The sequence below is a fragment of the Phocoena sinus genome, chromosome 8, assembly GCF_008692025.1.
Source record: "Phocoena sinus isolate mPhoSin1 chromosome 8, mPhoSin1.pri, whole genome shotgun sequence".
Taxonomy (NCBI): domain Eukaryota; kingdom Metazoa; phylum Chordata; class Mammalia; order Artiodactyla; family Phocoenidae; genus Phocoena; species Phocoena sinus.
Window position 1 is genome coordinate 103,779,684 of NC_045770.1, and position 15,752 is coordinate 103,795,435.

The 15,752-nt window shown below is 52.5% G+C and overlaps 1 protein-coding gene and 1 non-coding gene across 2 annotated transcripts; one reads left to right on the plus strand and one right to left on the minus strand.

The window, feature by feature from the left end:
- Positions 1–3,555: 3,555 nt before the first annotated feature.
- LOC116758920 lies at positions 3,556–3,662 on the minus strand. Its single transcript, XR_004351302.1, has one exon. It is a non-coding gene; the product is annotated as a U6 spliceosomal RNA (small nuclear RNA).
- A 3,196-nt stretch (positions 3,663–6,858) lies between these two features.
- Positions 6,859–15,076, plus strand: TSGA10IP (testis specific 10 interacting protein). The gene is made up of 8 exons (XM_032641624.1): positions 6,859–7,005; positions 7,879–8,012; positions 8,116–8,804; positions 8,974–9,121; positions 11,241–11,411; positions 13,932–14,031; positions 14,244–14,368; positions 14,995–15,076. The coding sequence occupies exons 1-8, from the start codon at positions 6,859–6,861 to the stop codon at positions 15,074–15,076; spliced, it is 1,596 nt and encodes a 531-aa protein (XP_032497515.1).
- The last annotated feature ends 676 nt before the right edge of the window (positions 15,077–15,752 follow it).

Sequence of the window (15,752 nt, forward strand, 5' to 3'; positions counted from 1 at the left end):
AGGCAGTATTTCTCATCGGGGGAACAACTCAGATGTCTCCACTTGTGGAAAGAAAGTTACACAGTGTACAGATCGAGGCCCCAGGAGGGAGGGATATTCGTCCATGCTGCCCACTGCCCACCTGTGAATGGCTGCAGAAAAGAAGAAATTAACACGTCCCCTCCCCGATGCTGGCCAAGCCACGCAAAGCTAATAGCCTTTTTACTTTACTTCCTCACTTGCTCCCCATCTCTGTTCTATAAAAGAAACTGGCATCCAGACCCCGATAAGATGGTTTTTTGGGCACACTAGCCCGCCATCTTCTCGGTCTGCCAGCGTTGTGAATAAAGCCACTACTCCTTGCCTCAAAGAAAAAAAACAAACCAACAACAACCTAAATCAGGGACTTCCCCGGTGGTTCAGTGGTTAAGACTTTGCCTTCCAATGCAGGGGGTGTGGGTTCGATCCCTGGTCAGGGAGCTAAGATCCCACATGCCTCGCAGCCAAAAACAAACAAACAACACCCCCCCCCATAAAACAGAAGCAATATTGTAACAAATTCAATAAAGACTTTTAAAAAAATGGTCCACATCAAAAAAAATCTTAAAAAAAAAAAAAGCCCTGAATCAGCCCCCATCACTTCCTCCCCTCAAAATCTTCTACTGTGAGGCTACTGTGACAATGCAAGATGCGTGGGATATAATAAAGGATAATTTGTCTCCCAATGTCTCTCTAAAATTCCAAAGGAAACTTGTCTCTATGCCCTCAGATGAAGTCGTGACTTTCTGTGCCATGTTTCTCCACAGTGCTGGCCAGTTCCCACCGTGGCTCCGCAGCCTTTCTGGAAGTCTCCTGTACCCTTGATCCACTGGGCTGCCACGACTTCAGGGAGCCCATCTCAAGCTCTCCAGGCAGCTTTCTTGAAACACCTCTCCCCAGATTTGGGATTAGAAGGCAGACCCCAGCCCTAGTCCCTGAGGGGAGTGTTGGGACTCCCTTTCTAAATCAATCTCATCACAAAATTCTCCTTCCAGAATCCACCCTCCCAACCCTTTATAATCTTCAAGTAGACCGGGGGTTTCACGTGACAAAATGGGTCTTCTAACATCCCCTCACACTTTCCATCATGCTTAGGACCAATCCCAAGACCTTCCCGTGGCCACTGGGCCACATGACCCGACTTCCGAGCCCCCAGAGAATTTAAAATGCCATAATATCAAAGAATATTACAGAAAATGACACAGCAGTGTAAAGCAGCTATACTCCAATTTAAAAAGAAAGAATGTTACAAATAATTGTATGTCACCAAAAATAAAAACTTAATCAAAGTGAAGGCCTTTTCAGAAAAGTGTGAAATGCCAAAATTGGTACAAAACTATCAAAAACTTCAATAGATCAATAACCAGTAAAGAAGATTATAATCTAAGACTCCAGTGCCAAAGGGTCCCGGTGGAGCCCACCAGACTTTCAAGGAACAGAGAGATGGTCCTTATCTTATACCAGTTGCTCCAGAAAACAGAGAATGAGAAAAGGCTGCCCACTTCCTCAGGTGACTCCCAAACCAGAAAAGAACAGTATCAGAAAAGGAAAAGTGTAGAGCATTTCACTCTGAACACAGATGTTAAATTATGATCTAATAGCATAAAATAGAGAAGAATGCCCCACCTAGGGGTAGGGAAAGGACTTCTTAAGACATCCAGAATGCAAACCCTCATTCAAAACATTTATGGATCTGAGAACATCAAAATTAAGTATTTCGGGCTTCCCTGGTGGCGCAGTGGTTGAGAGTCCGCCTACCGATGCAGGGGACGCGGGTTTGTGCCCCGGTCCGGGAAGATCCCACATGCCACGGAGTGGCTGGGCCCGTGAGCCATGGCCGCTGAGCCTGCGCGTCCGGAGCCTGTGCTCCGCAACGGGAGAGGCCACAGCAGTGAGAGGCCCGCGTACCGCAAAAAAAACAAAAACAAAAGCAAACAAACAAAAAAAATTAAGTATTTCTGTTCCATAAAGGCCATCAGAGATAATGTTGATGGATAGCTGGTTGCAACCTAGTGAATGAAGAACTCCTGCAAGTTAATAAGAAAAAGCCAAGAAACACAATAGAGAAATGGCCATGAACAGAAACAAGTACCCCTGAACTGAACTGAACTGGCCCAAAGGCAAAAAATTAATGAAGATGAGGTCAAAGAAGTAATCAGCACAATTCAGTTAAAATTACAATGAGATACCATTTTTTTAAAATTTATTTTTTCGTTCATTTTATATATACATATATGTATTTTTCTTTTGGCCGCACCTCTTGGCATGCGGAATCTTAGTTCCCTGAGCAGGGATCGAAGCCGTGCCCCCTGCATTGGGAGCACGGAATCTTAGTCACTGGACCTCCAGGGAAGTCACTAAAATTTATTTTTTTATTGAAGTGTAGTTGATTTACAGTGTTGTGTTAATTTCTGCTGTACAGCAAAGTGCCACAGTTATACACATATATACTTTAAAACATATATTTATTTATTTATTTGGCTGCATCAGTCCTGGTTGTGGCACACAGAATCTTCGTTGCAGCGTGCAGGATCTGTTGTTAGGGCGCGCGGGCTTCTCTCTAGTTGTGGCGCACAGGCTCAGTTGCCCCATGGCACGTGAGATCTTAGTTCCCCCACCAGGGATTGAACCCGCATCCCCTGCATTGGAAGGCAGATTCTTAACCACTAGACCACCAGGGAAGTCCCATATATGCATTCTTTCTTGTATTCTTTTCCATTATGGTTTATCCCAGGGAGATACCCTTTTATAACCATCAGGTGAGTAAAAATTCATAAGGTGAGTACTGATGTTTGGTGAGGGTGTGGGCCGACAGAACCCCTTATCGCTTTTGCAGGCATATAAACTGGTACAACTTTTTCAAGCAATCTAAAAAGAGATGTACATTTGTTTCAAGATCCCACACTCTCAATCCTTGGTAAATAAGCCCCAGAAATTCTCGTGCAGATGTACAAAGAGGCATATAGCAGGGCGTTGACTGCAGTGTCCTGTGTGGAAACAGGAGTTGGGGGCAACGTTGGCATCCAACCTCAGGGGAATGCATAGTAAAGCGTAATGGAAGCAAACTACAGAACTTTAGGCAACAGTCAGAAACAACAGACAGCTTCTCAAAACGTGGCGTTCAGAGAGAAGAGTAAGGAACAAAAATGAGGTCAACAGCATAATACATTTACATAAACTGAAACCACCAATGCATAAACATGATATTAGATACTTCACAGATCCATTCATATTTAAGTGAGATGGGAATGAAGAGCAAAGATAAAGGAGAAAAAATGCTAAACCAAAACAAGAGATTGACCTTGTATCCATTGGTGATTCTCATACACTGTGAAATAAGGAACATAATCAACTCAGCGCCCTGTGCCCGAGGACCAGAAGAGAAATGTGCAAAGGACGCGAACAGGGAATTCACAGAGGAAGCACGAATGGCCCATAAAGATAGGAAAATATACGAACCTCACAAATAATGAAGAGAATGCAAGTTATAGCAACGAGTTTGTAGTTTTTCACCTATGAGATTAACAAAGTTTTTTTTTTAATATGGTACGCTTCGCAAATTTCCATGTCATCCTCGTACAGGGTCCACGCTGATCTTCTCCGTGTCGTTCCAATTTTAGTATATGTGCTGCTGAAGTGAGCACAGCAAAGATTTCTTTAAATTATACTATGTTTTGCTGGCGAGGGTGTAAACACTGTGGATTGAAATCTACGTTGATTGAGCATTTGGGGACAGTGATGAAGCGTTATCAAAATTAAAATGCTGACAGCCAGCAAGTTTGCTTAAAGGAACTTATCTTGCAGAAATACCTCATGTGCAAAGGCGCATTTCCAAGGATGTCACTGCTGCAACATCTGTCCCAGGGAAGCTAGCAGAAGCTGTGCGCGTGTCTGACAGGAGGAGGTGAGTTTAGTACATCATGTCAGACATATGGCGACAACCAGTGTGAAGGCTGAGGTAGCTCTGCATGTACTGACATGGAAAGATAAGCATAATATACTATTAAGCAAAAATGTATGATGTCACTTTTGTTGAGAAATTACACACACACACATGCAAAATCACAAGACATTAAAAAGGTCCACGGGGCTTCCCTGGTGGCGCAGTGGTTGGGAGTCCGCCTGCCGATGCAGGGGACACGGGTTCGTGCCCTGGTCCGGGAGGATCCCACGTGCCGCGGAGCGGCTGGGCCCGTGGGCCATGGCCGCTGGGCCTGCGCGTCCGGAGCCTGTGCTCCGCGGCAGGAGAGGCCGCAACAGTGAGAGGCCCGCGTACCGCAAAAAAAAAAAAAAAAAAAAAGGTCCACGGTTTCAGGTCTCTTTTGGCATCGAAGGCCAAGCATAAGTCAATAGTTCAAGGGCTCCCGTGTTCCGAAGCAGGTGCTTGTGGTGGGACCTGCAGGTAGATGGGGCAGATGGATCACACAGGACCTAGTAGGCCACGGTAAGGACTTCAGCTTTTACTTCTCAAGAGGTGGGATCCCGGGAATTCCTTGGCAGTCCAGTGGTTGGGAGTCGGCGTTTCCACTGCAGGGGGCCTGGGTTCCATCCCTGGTTGAACTAAGATCCCGCAAGACTGCGGCGCAGCCAAAAAGAGAGGGGGTGGGAATCCATTGGAGCGTTTTAAACAAAGGCAGGACAGGCTCCGGTCTTAACAGGATCACTCTGGCCGCTGAGTAGAGAACAGGCTTGGGGCAAGAGCAGAAGCTGGGCGCAGGGGCTACTGCAGTGGTCCGGATGAGAAGGGGTGGAGGCTTGGGGGAGCGTGCTAATGGTGGTGGAGGGGAGAAGTGGCTGGATTCTGTGTGCATTCTGAAGGTGGCAGCAGCAGGGTTTGCTAGTGCTTGGGGTATGGAGTGTGAAGGAAAGAGAGGAGTCCACAGTGACGCCAGAATTTTGGTGTGAGCAGCAGCAGGAAGGATGGATGTGGCCTTGACTGAGATGGGGCAGATGGAAAGTCTGAATTTCAACATGTCAAATTAACCAATATGCTTATTCATCGTCCAAGTGGAGTTGTCGAATGGGCCGTTGGATATGAGTCTGGACTTTGCGGGAGAGGTCAGTGCTGAGATATGTAAACTCGGGGCAGACCTGGAAGGTGATAGATGGCTTTTAAGGCCAGCAGACTGGAGGAGCTCACTTGAGGAGTGAGTGTGGCTGGAAAGGTCTGTAGACACCTCGTGAAAATATTTACCTGAGGAACCCAGACCCGTCCTCTGCCAAGGAAGGAAGTAGCCCAGAATTTGTCCAAAAAATCAATTCGGTGGGGGTCTGGAGGGGACTGGCTCTCTGAAAATGGAGCAGCCCACACACTTGCCCTCCACCTGGGGTCCCACGGGTGACATTCAGCAGAGGAGGTGGATGGGCGGGGCTGGCAGCCCACCAGAAAGAGCAGAGCTGACCTATTTTGAATGGAAAAGATCTTCCCCTGGAGCATTCTTTAGGTTGTTCAGTGAAATGTGCTCATTGCAGAGGTACTACTGGGATGGAGTCTGCAAGCAGACAGGGGTCCACAGCAACAAAGCTCTGAGCAAAACATGCCCGTAGGGCATCTGCTGGGATTTACTTCCACGGGCAGTCTCACCGGGGCCACACTGTTGCCTGATTAATAACAACTCTTACCTGGCAGTTGTGACGAGCTGTGGAAATGTTCCATGATGCATGTGTGTATATATTAACTGATTTAATCCTTGCCACAGCCCTAGAAGGTAGACACTATTATAACCAGCCCCATGTTGTCCATGAGGAAACAGAGAAGGTACGTGACACGTGGAGGGGCTGGGATCTCAACGCCCGTGCTTCCTCTGTTTTTTGGTGTGTTTTTTTTGGCCATGCACTGCAGCTTGCGGGATCTTAGTTCCCCCAGCAGGGGTCAAACCCGTGCCCCTGCAGTGGAAGTGCGGAGTCCTAACCACTGGATCACGGGGAAGTCCCTTTCCTCTGTACTCTGCTGCCTACCAATAGTCATCAGTGATTTTTAGCAGTTTTAACCAACATTTACCAAGTGTGTTGCCTTTGTGATTTCATTGAATCCTTGCAACAAACCTACGGGATGGGCCTCTGATTCCAGTTTGGCAGAGGGGAGAAGTGACTTGCCCAAGGTCACAGAGCCGGTGAGAGGCTAAGCCAGGCTACTCCATCTCCAGGGCCTCAGCTCGGCCCCATGTCCCTATACTGCTGGTCATAGTGGTCAGCTCCCGGCATCTCACGGGGATTTACCATGTCAAGGCTTTTTGGCGATGCTTAGAAGTTTGGAATGAGAGCTGCATGTTCTCCCTCCAGAGCCTCCTCAGTGCTCTGGTTTGCCTGCTGCCTTGTTCCTGGACGTGGTATTCAACTTCCTGGCCTTTCCTGTCCTGTCAGGGCCTCGGAGGGTAAGTGGTTTGAACAAGATCTTGTTGTGAGGGTTCAGTTTGCCCCTTACATGGCCTCAGCAGGGGCTGAGGGGCAGCAAGGAGGCAGGCAGAGGGAGAGGGACACGGCAGGCGCCATCTGCCATCTTCATAGGGTGTGAGGACCCTATGGGATGGAGAGTCCTGAGACCCCTTTGATAGATAGATGGTGAAACAGGCTGAGCAAGGGCAGGGGGGAATTGTACTAGGTCAACGGAGAGTCCTGCAGAGTCAGGAGCGGATGCAGGCCTCGGCCCTGGATCTCTGGACTCCCAGGCCTGGACTCTTTCTCAGCATCCTGCCCAACTCTCCCCTCCGGAAGGAAGTAGGACTTATATATACCCTTCCTGGCCTGCTTTTGCCAGAGCCCTTGAGACTGGCTGAGGACTGGTTGCCATAGAGACGGTCAGACAGTTCCAAGGTTGGCAGATGTGGGGCGGGGCGGGGGATGGGACAAGACACCAACATGCTAAATGCCCACAAACAGTTGGTAAGGACCGCATTGCGGAGACCAGGGCAAGACACACCACAGCAGGCTCCAGGGACAGTCACATGTCTGCTCAAGCTTCTCTCAAGCATCCCCCAAGCTGAGCAGGTGAGGGGGGCCCCTTGGGGGGATAGCCAACCGCCCAGAGGCAGGTTGGATCTCTGGGGTGGGGAGGCTAGGGCTGAGGGAGGCCCTTGAGAAGCCACGAGACTGGAGCTGAGGCCCAGGTGAGAGTCAGGGAGGCCCCAGGCGGGCAGGGACTACAGGGAGGCCTGCAGGATGTCGGGTGAAGACAAGGATGATGCCCAGGGATGACTCCCAGGCTTCTGATGGAGCAACTTCAGCAACACTGCGGGAGGATCAGGATTTTGGGAAAGACAATGAGTTTTTCCCACTTTGGCTTAGTAAGTCCAGGGCCCTGTGGGGCATTCAGAAGAGCTATCCGGAGCCCAGAGGCAGTACAGTGCAATGGTGACAAATCTGGGCTCTGGGGACAGACTCAACACACTCAGGTCCTGGCTTCACTTACCGGCTGTGTGACCTTAGCCAAGTGATTTCACCTCTCTGAGCCCCAGTGTTCTCATCTGCATGACAGGGGTGATAGCGAATATCTACCTCATGGATCCTTGGGAAGGTTAAACGAGTTAATACTTGAAAGTCCTGAGCACCCAGTAGGTGCTCAGTAAACAGTAGTTGTTGCTATTTTAATATTAATAATGCAGGTCATGATCAGTCAGTTTCAGTGGTAACAAGGGCCCAGAGGGGCCAGACTGACAGAAAAGGAGGGTCCTGGGACTTCCCTGGCGGTCCAGTGGTTAAGACTCCGAGCTTCCACTGCATGGAGTGTGGGTTCGATCCCTGGTCAGGGAACTAAGATCCCACATGCCAGTGTGGCACAGCCATAAAACAAACAAACAAAAGAACAGGAGGGTCCCCGGGGGAGCTGCTCAGAGCTGGGCCTCCTCTCCTGTCTTTGCCCAGAGGAGTCTTGGGAGCAGTGATGGTGTAATTCAGGGCCAGCAGCAGAGGTCTGTGAGCGCAGGGCAGATGGCAAAGAAGGACCGGAGGCCCAGGGACCGGAACAAGAAGGGGCAAGGCTCTGCTGAGGCTGAGGAGTAAGCAGCTGCGGAGGGGCCGGGGGGGGGTGCTGGGTGCCAGGCCCCAGTTGGGGCCAGCGCACAGACCCTGACCCCTGCCCCTTGCCCTCTTCCTCCTCAGTCTGGTCCCCTCTCCTCCTCGGAAACCCTCCTTCCCCTTCCAGTGGGTCTGGGAGAGCTTCACCACAGATGGCCGGGCTCCGCTTCAGCCGGGCTCCGCCTCGGCCCCTGGCCACCAAGCCCTGCCCTTGCCCCCAGCGGTCCATCGGCACAAGTCCAGGCGCAAGTCCACGGCCAACAACCTGGAGGGCCGTGGCTCCTGCTGGAAGACAGAGGTGCCAGATCTGGAGAGGAGACAGCAGCTCAGGGCCTGTAGATGCATCCCCATCCCTCCTGGCAAAGCGGGGAGCCAAGAGCCGGAGCTGCCTGGGAAGAGCTCAGGATCGGGGCTGGAGGCCGAGCCAGAAGGCCTGGGCGCTGAGGTGGCCGAGAGGGCTCTGAGCCCCGGGGAACTGCCCCAGCTCCCCAGAAGGGGGTCGATCTTGGAGGAGGAGCCATTTGCAGAGGCCACAGACGAGGCCGAGGAGGGGGAGCACAGGGTCCCCCAGAGGAGGAGGGCTAGTTCTCCAAGAAAGGGGCGGAATTCTGGCAAGGAGGCCTGGGACGAGAGTGAACTGCGGAGCCAGGGGAGTGGCTCTGGCTCCAACAACCTCCGAGGACCACAGAGGAGGAGGCCAAGGGCCAGGGAGCTGGAGGGGCCGAGGAACCTGGAGGAGCTGCGGAGACAGCTGCAGCAGGACTTGGACTGTGGTGAGCGTGGGGCTCAGGGCCCGGGTTCCCCCACGAAGCCGCACAGTGCGGAGAGGGGCTGGAGCCAGCCACCTGGCTGGGCTGGGCTGGGCTGCGCTCCAGGTGCGGGGAGGGATTGCCCAAGGGGCCAGGAGAGACGGCAGTGCCTGATTTGTCCCTCTGTGCACAGGTCCCGAAAAGCTGCCCTGGGAGCCATCGCGGGCTGCTGTTCAGGCCTCCCGCTGGAACAGGAAGGCCCATGCCTTGGGAGCTGATGAGACTTGCCTGTTTGCAAACTTCCCTAACCGCACCTTCCACAAACGACAGGAGGCCACCAGGTGAGGTGGAGATGAAGAAGGGTGGGAGCGAAGCACAGGGACTAGAGAAGGAGCTAGTTCTTCAGGAGACAGTCATTCATCCTCTCATTCATTCCTTCATTTATCCATTCACCAGTCTTCCTGATCATCCAATCATCTGTCCATCCATCCACCATCCACCATCCATCCATCCATCCATCCACCATCCATGCATACATCTGTCTGCTTGGCCAACTGTTTATTGACACAAGCCAGTTTTCATTCACTTCCCATCTTCTATCCATTCATTAATTTATTAGCTAAGTGATTAATGTGACATATATCAGGTATCTGCTCATGGGTCCTCAGGATATAAAGGTAAAAAGACTTGGTTTCAGCCCTAAGAAGCTCAAGGTCGGCTGGAAAAGGAGACAGATGGGCAAAACAGCGACAATGGCAGAAGAGTTAGATCATTACTATACTTAGGGCTTGAACGAGAGACAGTGGGAGCAGAGGGGAAGCCAGATGGGGGCTGTTGACAGTGTCTAAGTGAGGGTTGATGAGGGTTTGGACCAGGTGGCCATGTGAGTAAAGAGAGGGGGATTTATTTAAAAGATATTTGGAGGCTGGCTCAGTGGGCCTCGGTGACAAGTTAGAAGTGGTAGGTGAGAATCCATTCAGCATCCTGATAGCACCCTTCAAGTCTTATCCTGTTATCCTTCCTTGAGACCTTTCCATGCTTCCCAGTGCCCTTAGGACAAAGCCCAGATTCCTTGGTAAGGTGTGGGGCTGTCTGTCCATCCCTCTGTACAGATTGAGGGCTCCTCCACGGACAGTGTCAGCCCTTTTTTTTTTTAATATTTATTTTATTTATTTATTATGTTTTTGGCTGCATTGGGTCTTAGTTGCGGCATGTGGGATCTTCTGTTGTGGCGCGTGGGCTGCTCTCTAGTTGCGGTGTGAGGGTTTTCTCTCTCTAGTTGTGGCGTGCTGGCTCCAGAGAGTGTGGGCTCTGTAGTTTGTGGCACGCAGGCTCTCTAGTTGAGGCGCCTGGCCTCAGTAGTTGTGGCACGTGGGCTTAGTTGCCCCGCAGCATGTGGGATCTTAGTTCCCCAACCAGGGAGCTAACCCGCGTCCCCTGCATTGGAAGGCAGATTCTTTATCACTGGACCACCAGGGAAGTCCTGGTGCCAGATCTTTTTGATCACAGCCCCCGTCTGGCACCCTAAAAGGACCTGGCACATAGCTGGTGCTCAATAAACATGTGCTGAGTGTATGTCTGCGTATCTGTCCATCTTTCTATCTGACCATGATTCAGTTGTGCATGAACCCATCAATACTGAGTTTCTGTCTGTGTTAGGCACTGTGCTAGGTGCTGGGGATACACTGATGGTGAAGAGGACAGACGAAGAATCCTGCTCTCATGAGGCTCACATTCTACTTGGGAAGGAGGTTAATTGATAAAGAAATGAACAAAATGTATAGCTAGAGATAGAAAGTCCCTGGGAGGCAGATGGGGTGCTGAGGTCTCATTTCCTCTGACCTTTGAGCAAAGACCTGATTGACCAGAGGAACCGACCATCACATCTGGGGGAAGAATGTTCTAGGTGGATCTAGGTGCTGTCTATTCAACCGTCCACACCATCCATCCATCCTTTCATCCTTTCATCCACCCACTGATCACCATTTGTTTCTTTTTCCCATCCATTCATCCGTCTGTCCCTCAAACCCGTAGGCATTACCCTAGCTCCTACCAGATATAGGGGTCAGAGAGAAAAAAAGATCTGGGCCCTCCCCTCAAGGAGAGCTACTTTGCAAGGGGAAGTTGGCAATACAGGTGAGGTCATGGGTGTGTGTGCTGAGCTCCACAAGGCTAAGGACTGTCCGAGTTGGGGTATACCCCTGGCTGGAGTAGGCAGGAGGCTTCCAGGAAGCGTAGGGAAAGACCTTGAGCTAGGCCTGAGGGCTGAGCCCCCAGAGTCAGCCTGCATCCTGTCCAAGGTCCACAACAAACCCCATTCCCCAGGCCCCTGGATCTCTGGGCTGCAGCAGTCCCTCCCTCCAGGCCCGCATACGCCCCTACCTGCCCCTGGCCCTCCATGAGGCTCCTGGTTCCCTGCAGACTTCTCCCACCCCTCTGCCTTTCCTCTCCCCACCCAAGAAACCGGCTGCGGGCCTGGGAGCAGCAGCAGCAGGAGAAGCGGCAGCAGGCCGAGCTGCGGCGGACCCGGGAGCAGCGGCTACAGCAGCGGCTGGCTCACTGCCTGGCAGCCTACGTACCCAGAGGGAGCCGGGGGCCGGGGGCCGCCCAGCGCAAGCTGGAGGAGCTAAGGTAGGCCGGGGCTGCGGGGGGCCTGGAGGGGAGAGGGCAGGGAGGTGGTGCTGGGTGTCAGACCAAAGGACCAAGGGGAACCTGCCCTCACCTTCCCACGGGCTGAGCTTCCAGCGACAGCCTCCCCGCCAGGTGGGCAGGTCGGGCCGCTTTACAGATGAAGACACTGAGGCCTGGGAGGAGAAGGGGCTGGGCCAGGGTCACCTTGTTAATAATAACAATCCCTGCAGCTGTCGAAGGCTGAAGTTTAAAATGTTCTACTTGCATTATCACATTTTCAAATCTTGTTTTCTGATTTCAAATGCCAGGCATGCTTACTATAAAAATTCAAATATTGCAGAAATAGTTCATGGAGAATGTGTGAACAGTGCCTGTGATCCGGCTCCTGGAAACAGCCATTGTTCGTGGTCAGGGGGAGAGTCATCTGTTTCATTTGCTTCCTATATTTTGATCATAAAAAAGCAAATTCATATTTAAAAGCAAATCTTTCTCAGACTCATAAGAGGCGAGTGAAGTAGGTATCATCAGCGCTCCCATAATTTTACAGATGAGGAAAGTCAGGCTTCAAGAGCTTAAGTAATTTATCAAAGGTCACAACAGAGGGGCAAAGCTGGGATTCCAGCCCAGGCAGCCGTTCATCTGCCCTGCTATGCTGCCTCGGAGGGCTCAAATGCCCAATCTTCAGATAAAGTGCACCAGGATCTTCCCCCCAAAGCCCAAGCTAGGGAAGGAGATAACTCAAGTAAATACGATGACCGACGCCATTGACACTGCGGACCTACGGGGCGCAGCTGGCACCAAGGCAGCCCTTTCATCCAGGGAGAAGCGCTAGGGCAAGGTGAGTTGGGCGCTGCTGAGAGACTGCAGGGTTCCTGCCCTGCGATGGGGCCCCTGAGGACTCAGGGGGGCTCTGATCACCTACTCTTTGAGGCTCAGCCTTATCGCTCCCAACTTTACAGATGAGGAAACCAAGACTCGAGAGGTCGCGTGTACTTTAAAGGAATCCTTGGCCAGTGATCGGGGAGATGCCTTCTCCCTGCCGGACCTCAAGTTCATTGTTTTTTCATACGGCAGGAAGTGGAAGGCCAGACTCCAGTGGCAGATGTCAATGAGAGGAGCGTTCCCAACGCACTCCTTTCATTTTCGACTTGGGAGAGGATATTTCCCACGGCGTGTCTCAGCCCTTCCAGCGCATGAACTTTGCTCTGAGCTTCATGGGAGGCTCTGCCCTTCCCAAGAGGGTGGGCACAAAAGATATCTCCCTGTGGTAGGGAAGCTCCGTACTTCACTTTTATTCTGAGACAGGGCTGACATCCACTGACATCACTTCCTTTCTCGCTTAGAGCTCCAAGACATGGGCTTCCTCTCAATTCTAACAGAAATAGCATCAAGAACCAAGCAGGAAAAATGTACACACCCTCACGGGCAAGACCAAGACTGAATGCAGCTCATGCCTCCCCCACTCCCCACTCCTTGTAACTGCTGTAAAATCCCCTCTTGAACAGTGAAGACTTCTCTTTGCAGTGACTTCTGTTCCTGGCCATGGTTTTCAAGTCCATCTTTGTCTCGAACGGAGGAAGTTTCCTTCTCTGGCACATAGCCAAGGGGCCTGGCCCAGCAAGCCAGTGTTTTCCACAGGGCTCAGCGCACTTGCCGGAAGTCCCAGCATGAGTTTTGGAGTCTTGTGTGCCTCTCCCCTCCCGTTCTGTCTGTGGGTGCTGCCACCACGCCCTTCGGCCTCTCTTGTGTGCTCTGCAGAAGGATGCCCGGTCCCGTGTGTGGTGTAGCCAGAGGGCCCCTCACTGCCAGGATGCACGGCTTGCGAGCAGACAGATTGCCGACAGGCGCACAGACTGGGTTTTTGTAAATGGGATTGTGCTTCTCCAGTGGAACCTAGATCTTTCTGGGATGTGTTCTTTCATTTGCAATACATTTCTTCAGTTCCTCTGTCCCATTTTCTAAACTATCGGCTTATAAGAACCACAGAGAATGCTGGCAAGCTTGTCCCATTCGGGCTATAGCACAGAGAAGAAAACTGAACCCAGAGCCCAGACTGGGATTTTGCCCAAAGCCACAGCCAACAGTCACAGCATCTCCTCACAGGCAGAGTGTGAGAGGGTGCAGGGGTGGATGCAGAGAGGGGAGGGCTGTGCATGCAGATGTCCAGTTGCTCAGAAGTCAGTGCTGGCCCCTCTCCCTTGGTGACGGCTAGGAGGAGGGGCGAGCCTGGCACCGCCTGCAGACCTGGGTTCAGCGCTCAGTCCCTCACTTCCCAGCTGTGCAACCTTGGACAAGTCCCTTGACCCTCCTGCGCCTCAGGCGTGTCACGGGTAAATTGGGACAGATGATTCCCACCCCACTGACCTCAAGAGAAATCCAGGGCAAGGATGGAAATCAAATGGTTTTGTAAAGCTAAGGGCAGGAGGACAGAAACCGAAAGTTCTTAATGAGGACAAGTGGGCTCAGGAGGGGGCCGGCTCGTGTCCACAGTTAGCCACCCAGAGGCCCGTCTCCCCGCAGGCGCCAGGAGCGACAGCGCTTTGCTGAGTACCAGGCAGAGTTGCAAGGTATCCAGCAGCGGGTGCAGGCCCGGCCCTACCTGTTCCAGCAGGCCATGCAGGTGAGGCTAGCACCTGGGCAAACATGTGACTCCCCAAGACCAGAGCTTCTCACTGGCCGAGTGGGTAGGGAGATGAGGTGGGAGTGGGCCCCCTTAGTTGGCACCCCTGGGCTGCTGCCCATCTGGAAGCCCTGGGACCCCCTCGGTAAGCAGAGGCTCACTGTGCCCTCAGCAGCCCAGGTGAGAGAAGAACCCCGCTTCTCTCTCCTCAGGCCAATGCCCGGCTCACTGTGACCCGGCGCTTCTCCCAGGTGCTGTCGGCACTGGGACTGGACGAGGAGCGGCTGCTGGCTGAGGCAGGAAAGGGGGATACGGAGGGCACCCCCAGGAAACCCAGGTGAGGCCCAGCTGTGGGGAGGAAGGGCATGGTCACCAGCACTCTGCCCTGCAGGGCCTCATCCACCTGTCACCCTGCCCTGGGCAAAGGCCGAGGGGACTCCTTGAGCAGCCACATGGACCCACCGTGAATTCAGTCCTGCCCCGTCCACCCCCTGGCCTGGAGGACTCTGTCTAGCTTTCTCAGTCAGCAGGGCCTTCCCCAGGCGCTGTCCTCCATGTCACCCAAGGAAGGCGGGGCCAGGGTTATTTTCCCCACTTCCGATGAGGAAACTAAGGACCCCAGGGGTAGGGTCTTGCCCAAGGACACAGGAATGAATAAGCAGCAGAGCCTGTCTGGGAACCTGCAGCCACCTGAGTGGCCACACATCAAGCCCCCACTGTGGGCTGGTGCCACGCAGGTCACTCCCTCTACCCTTATGCTTTAGAACAACTTGGTGCAGAGCAGGGGTTATGAGGCTTGAGGAGGGGAAGTCACTTGCTCAGGGTCACACGGCATAGGAGCCAGATTTGAATCCACAACATCTGTGATGATGGCCTTTCCCCTTCTACAGCCCAGATCTCCTTGGTTATGGGGGTGGGGAGCTGCACAGCCCAATGGCCTCTATCTGTGTCTTTATCTTTAAGGAGCCACAGGTCAGTGGGAGTGAGAATGGAGCACTCTTCTCAAGAGTCCCCCAAAGAAAGAACCCACTGGCAGCCAGCCTGACAAGCACTCCGCCCCAAGCCCAGACCGAGAGTCCAGTCCCTGAGATAAAAATTAAATGCTTTGTGGAATATACAGTGTGGGATTTCTGGTGGTAGTGGAAAGAGGCTGCAGGTTGGGAGTAGGTGGTGGCAGGTGGGTATGCAGCGCTCTTGGCTTGTCCCCAGGACGAGGAACTCTGGCTGTTCTGGCTGCCCCCTCCCAGCACACACGGCTCTGCCTCTGCCCTGAGGACTGAGTGGGGCATCTCCAAGAGCGAGAGCTGCAACCCCTAAAAATGCTGGGTGCTGGAATTCAAGAGTGAATAGGACACAATGGCTTCCGCCTTTGGGAACTCCCAGTCCTGTGGGGGAAGGGGGCGGACCATTAAAGGGGCGCACGGTGTAACAAACGGGCCGCCAGAACTAGCAACTGTGAGGCGGGGGTGTCAGGAGGGATTGTGTGGTCTGAGCTTTTACATTTAAGCAACTTCAGGTTAGAGCCCCTCTCCTCAAGGGGGAAAAAAAACCCTCAAACACACGGACGTGCCAAATTTTACATTCAATTTCAGGGGACTCAGACACGCAGAAGTTCATCTTGACCTCCGTAGCAGTCACAGGGCGCAGGTTAAAAAATCCGATCCAAGGAACGGGGGAAGGCAGCGTTTGCAGACAGTACTAGTTGTAGGGATTGGGAGGAG

Excerpts from the sequence above, each read along its gene's own strand:
- TSGA10IP (XM_032641624.1), top strand. The coding sequence starts at position 6,859 with ATGGGACAAGACACCAACATGCTAAATGCCCACAAACAGTTGGTAAGG. Across the intron at positions 7,006-7,878 it reads GCATCCCCCAAGCTGAGCAG|AGGAGTCTTGGGAGCAGTGA; the intron begins GTGAGGGGGGCC and ends GTCTTTGCCCAG. Across the intron at positions 8,805-8,973 it reads GCAGCAGGACTTGGACTGTG|GTCCCGAAAAGCTGCCCTGG; the intron begins GTGAGCGTGGGG and ends CTCTGTGCACAG.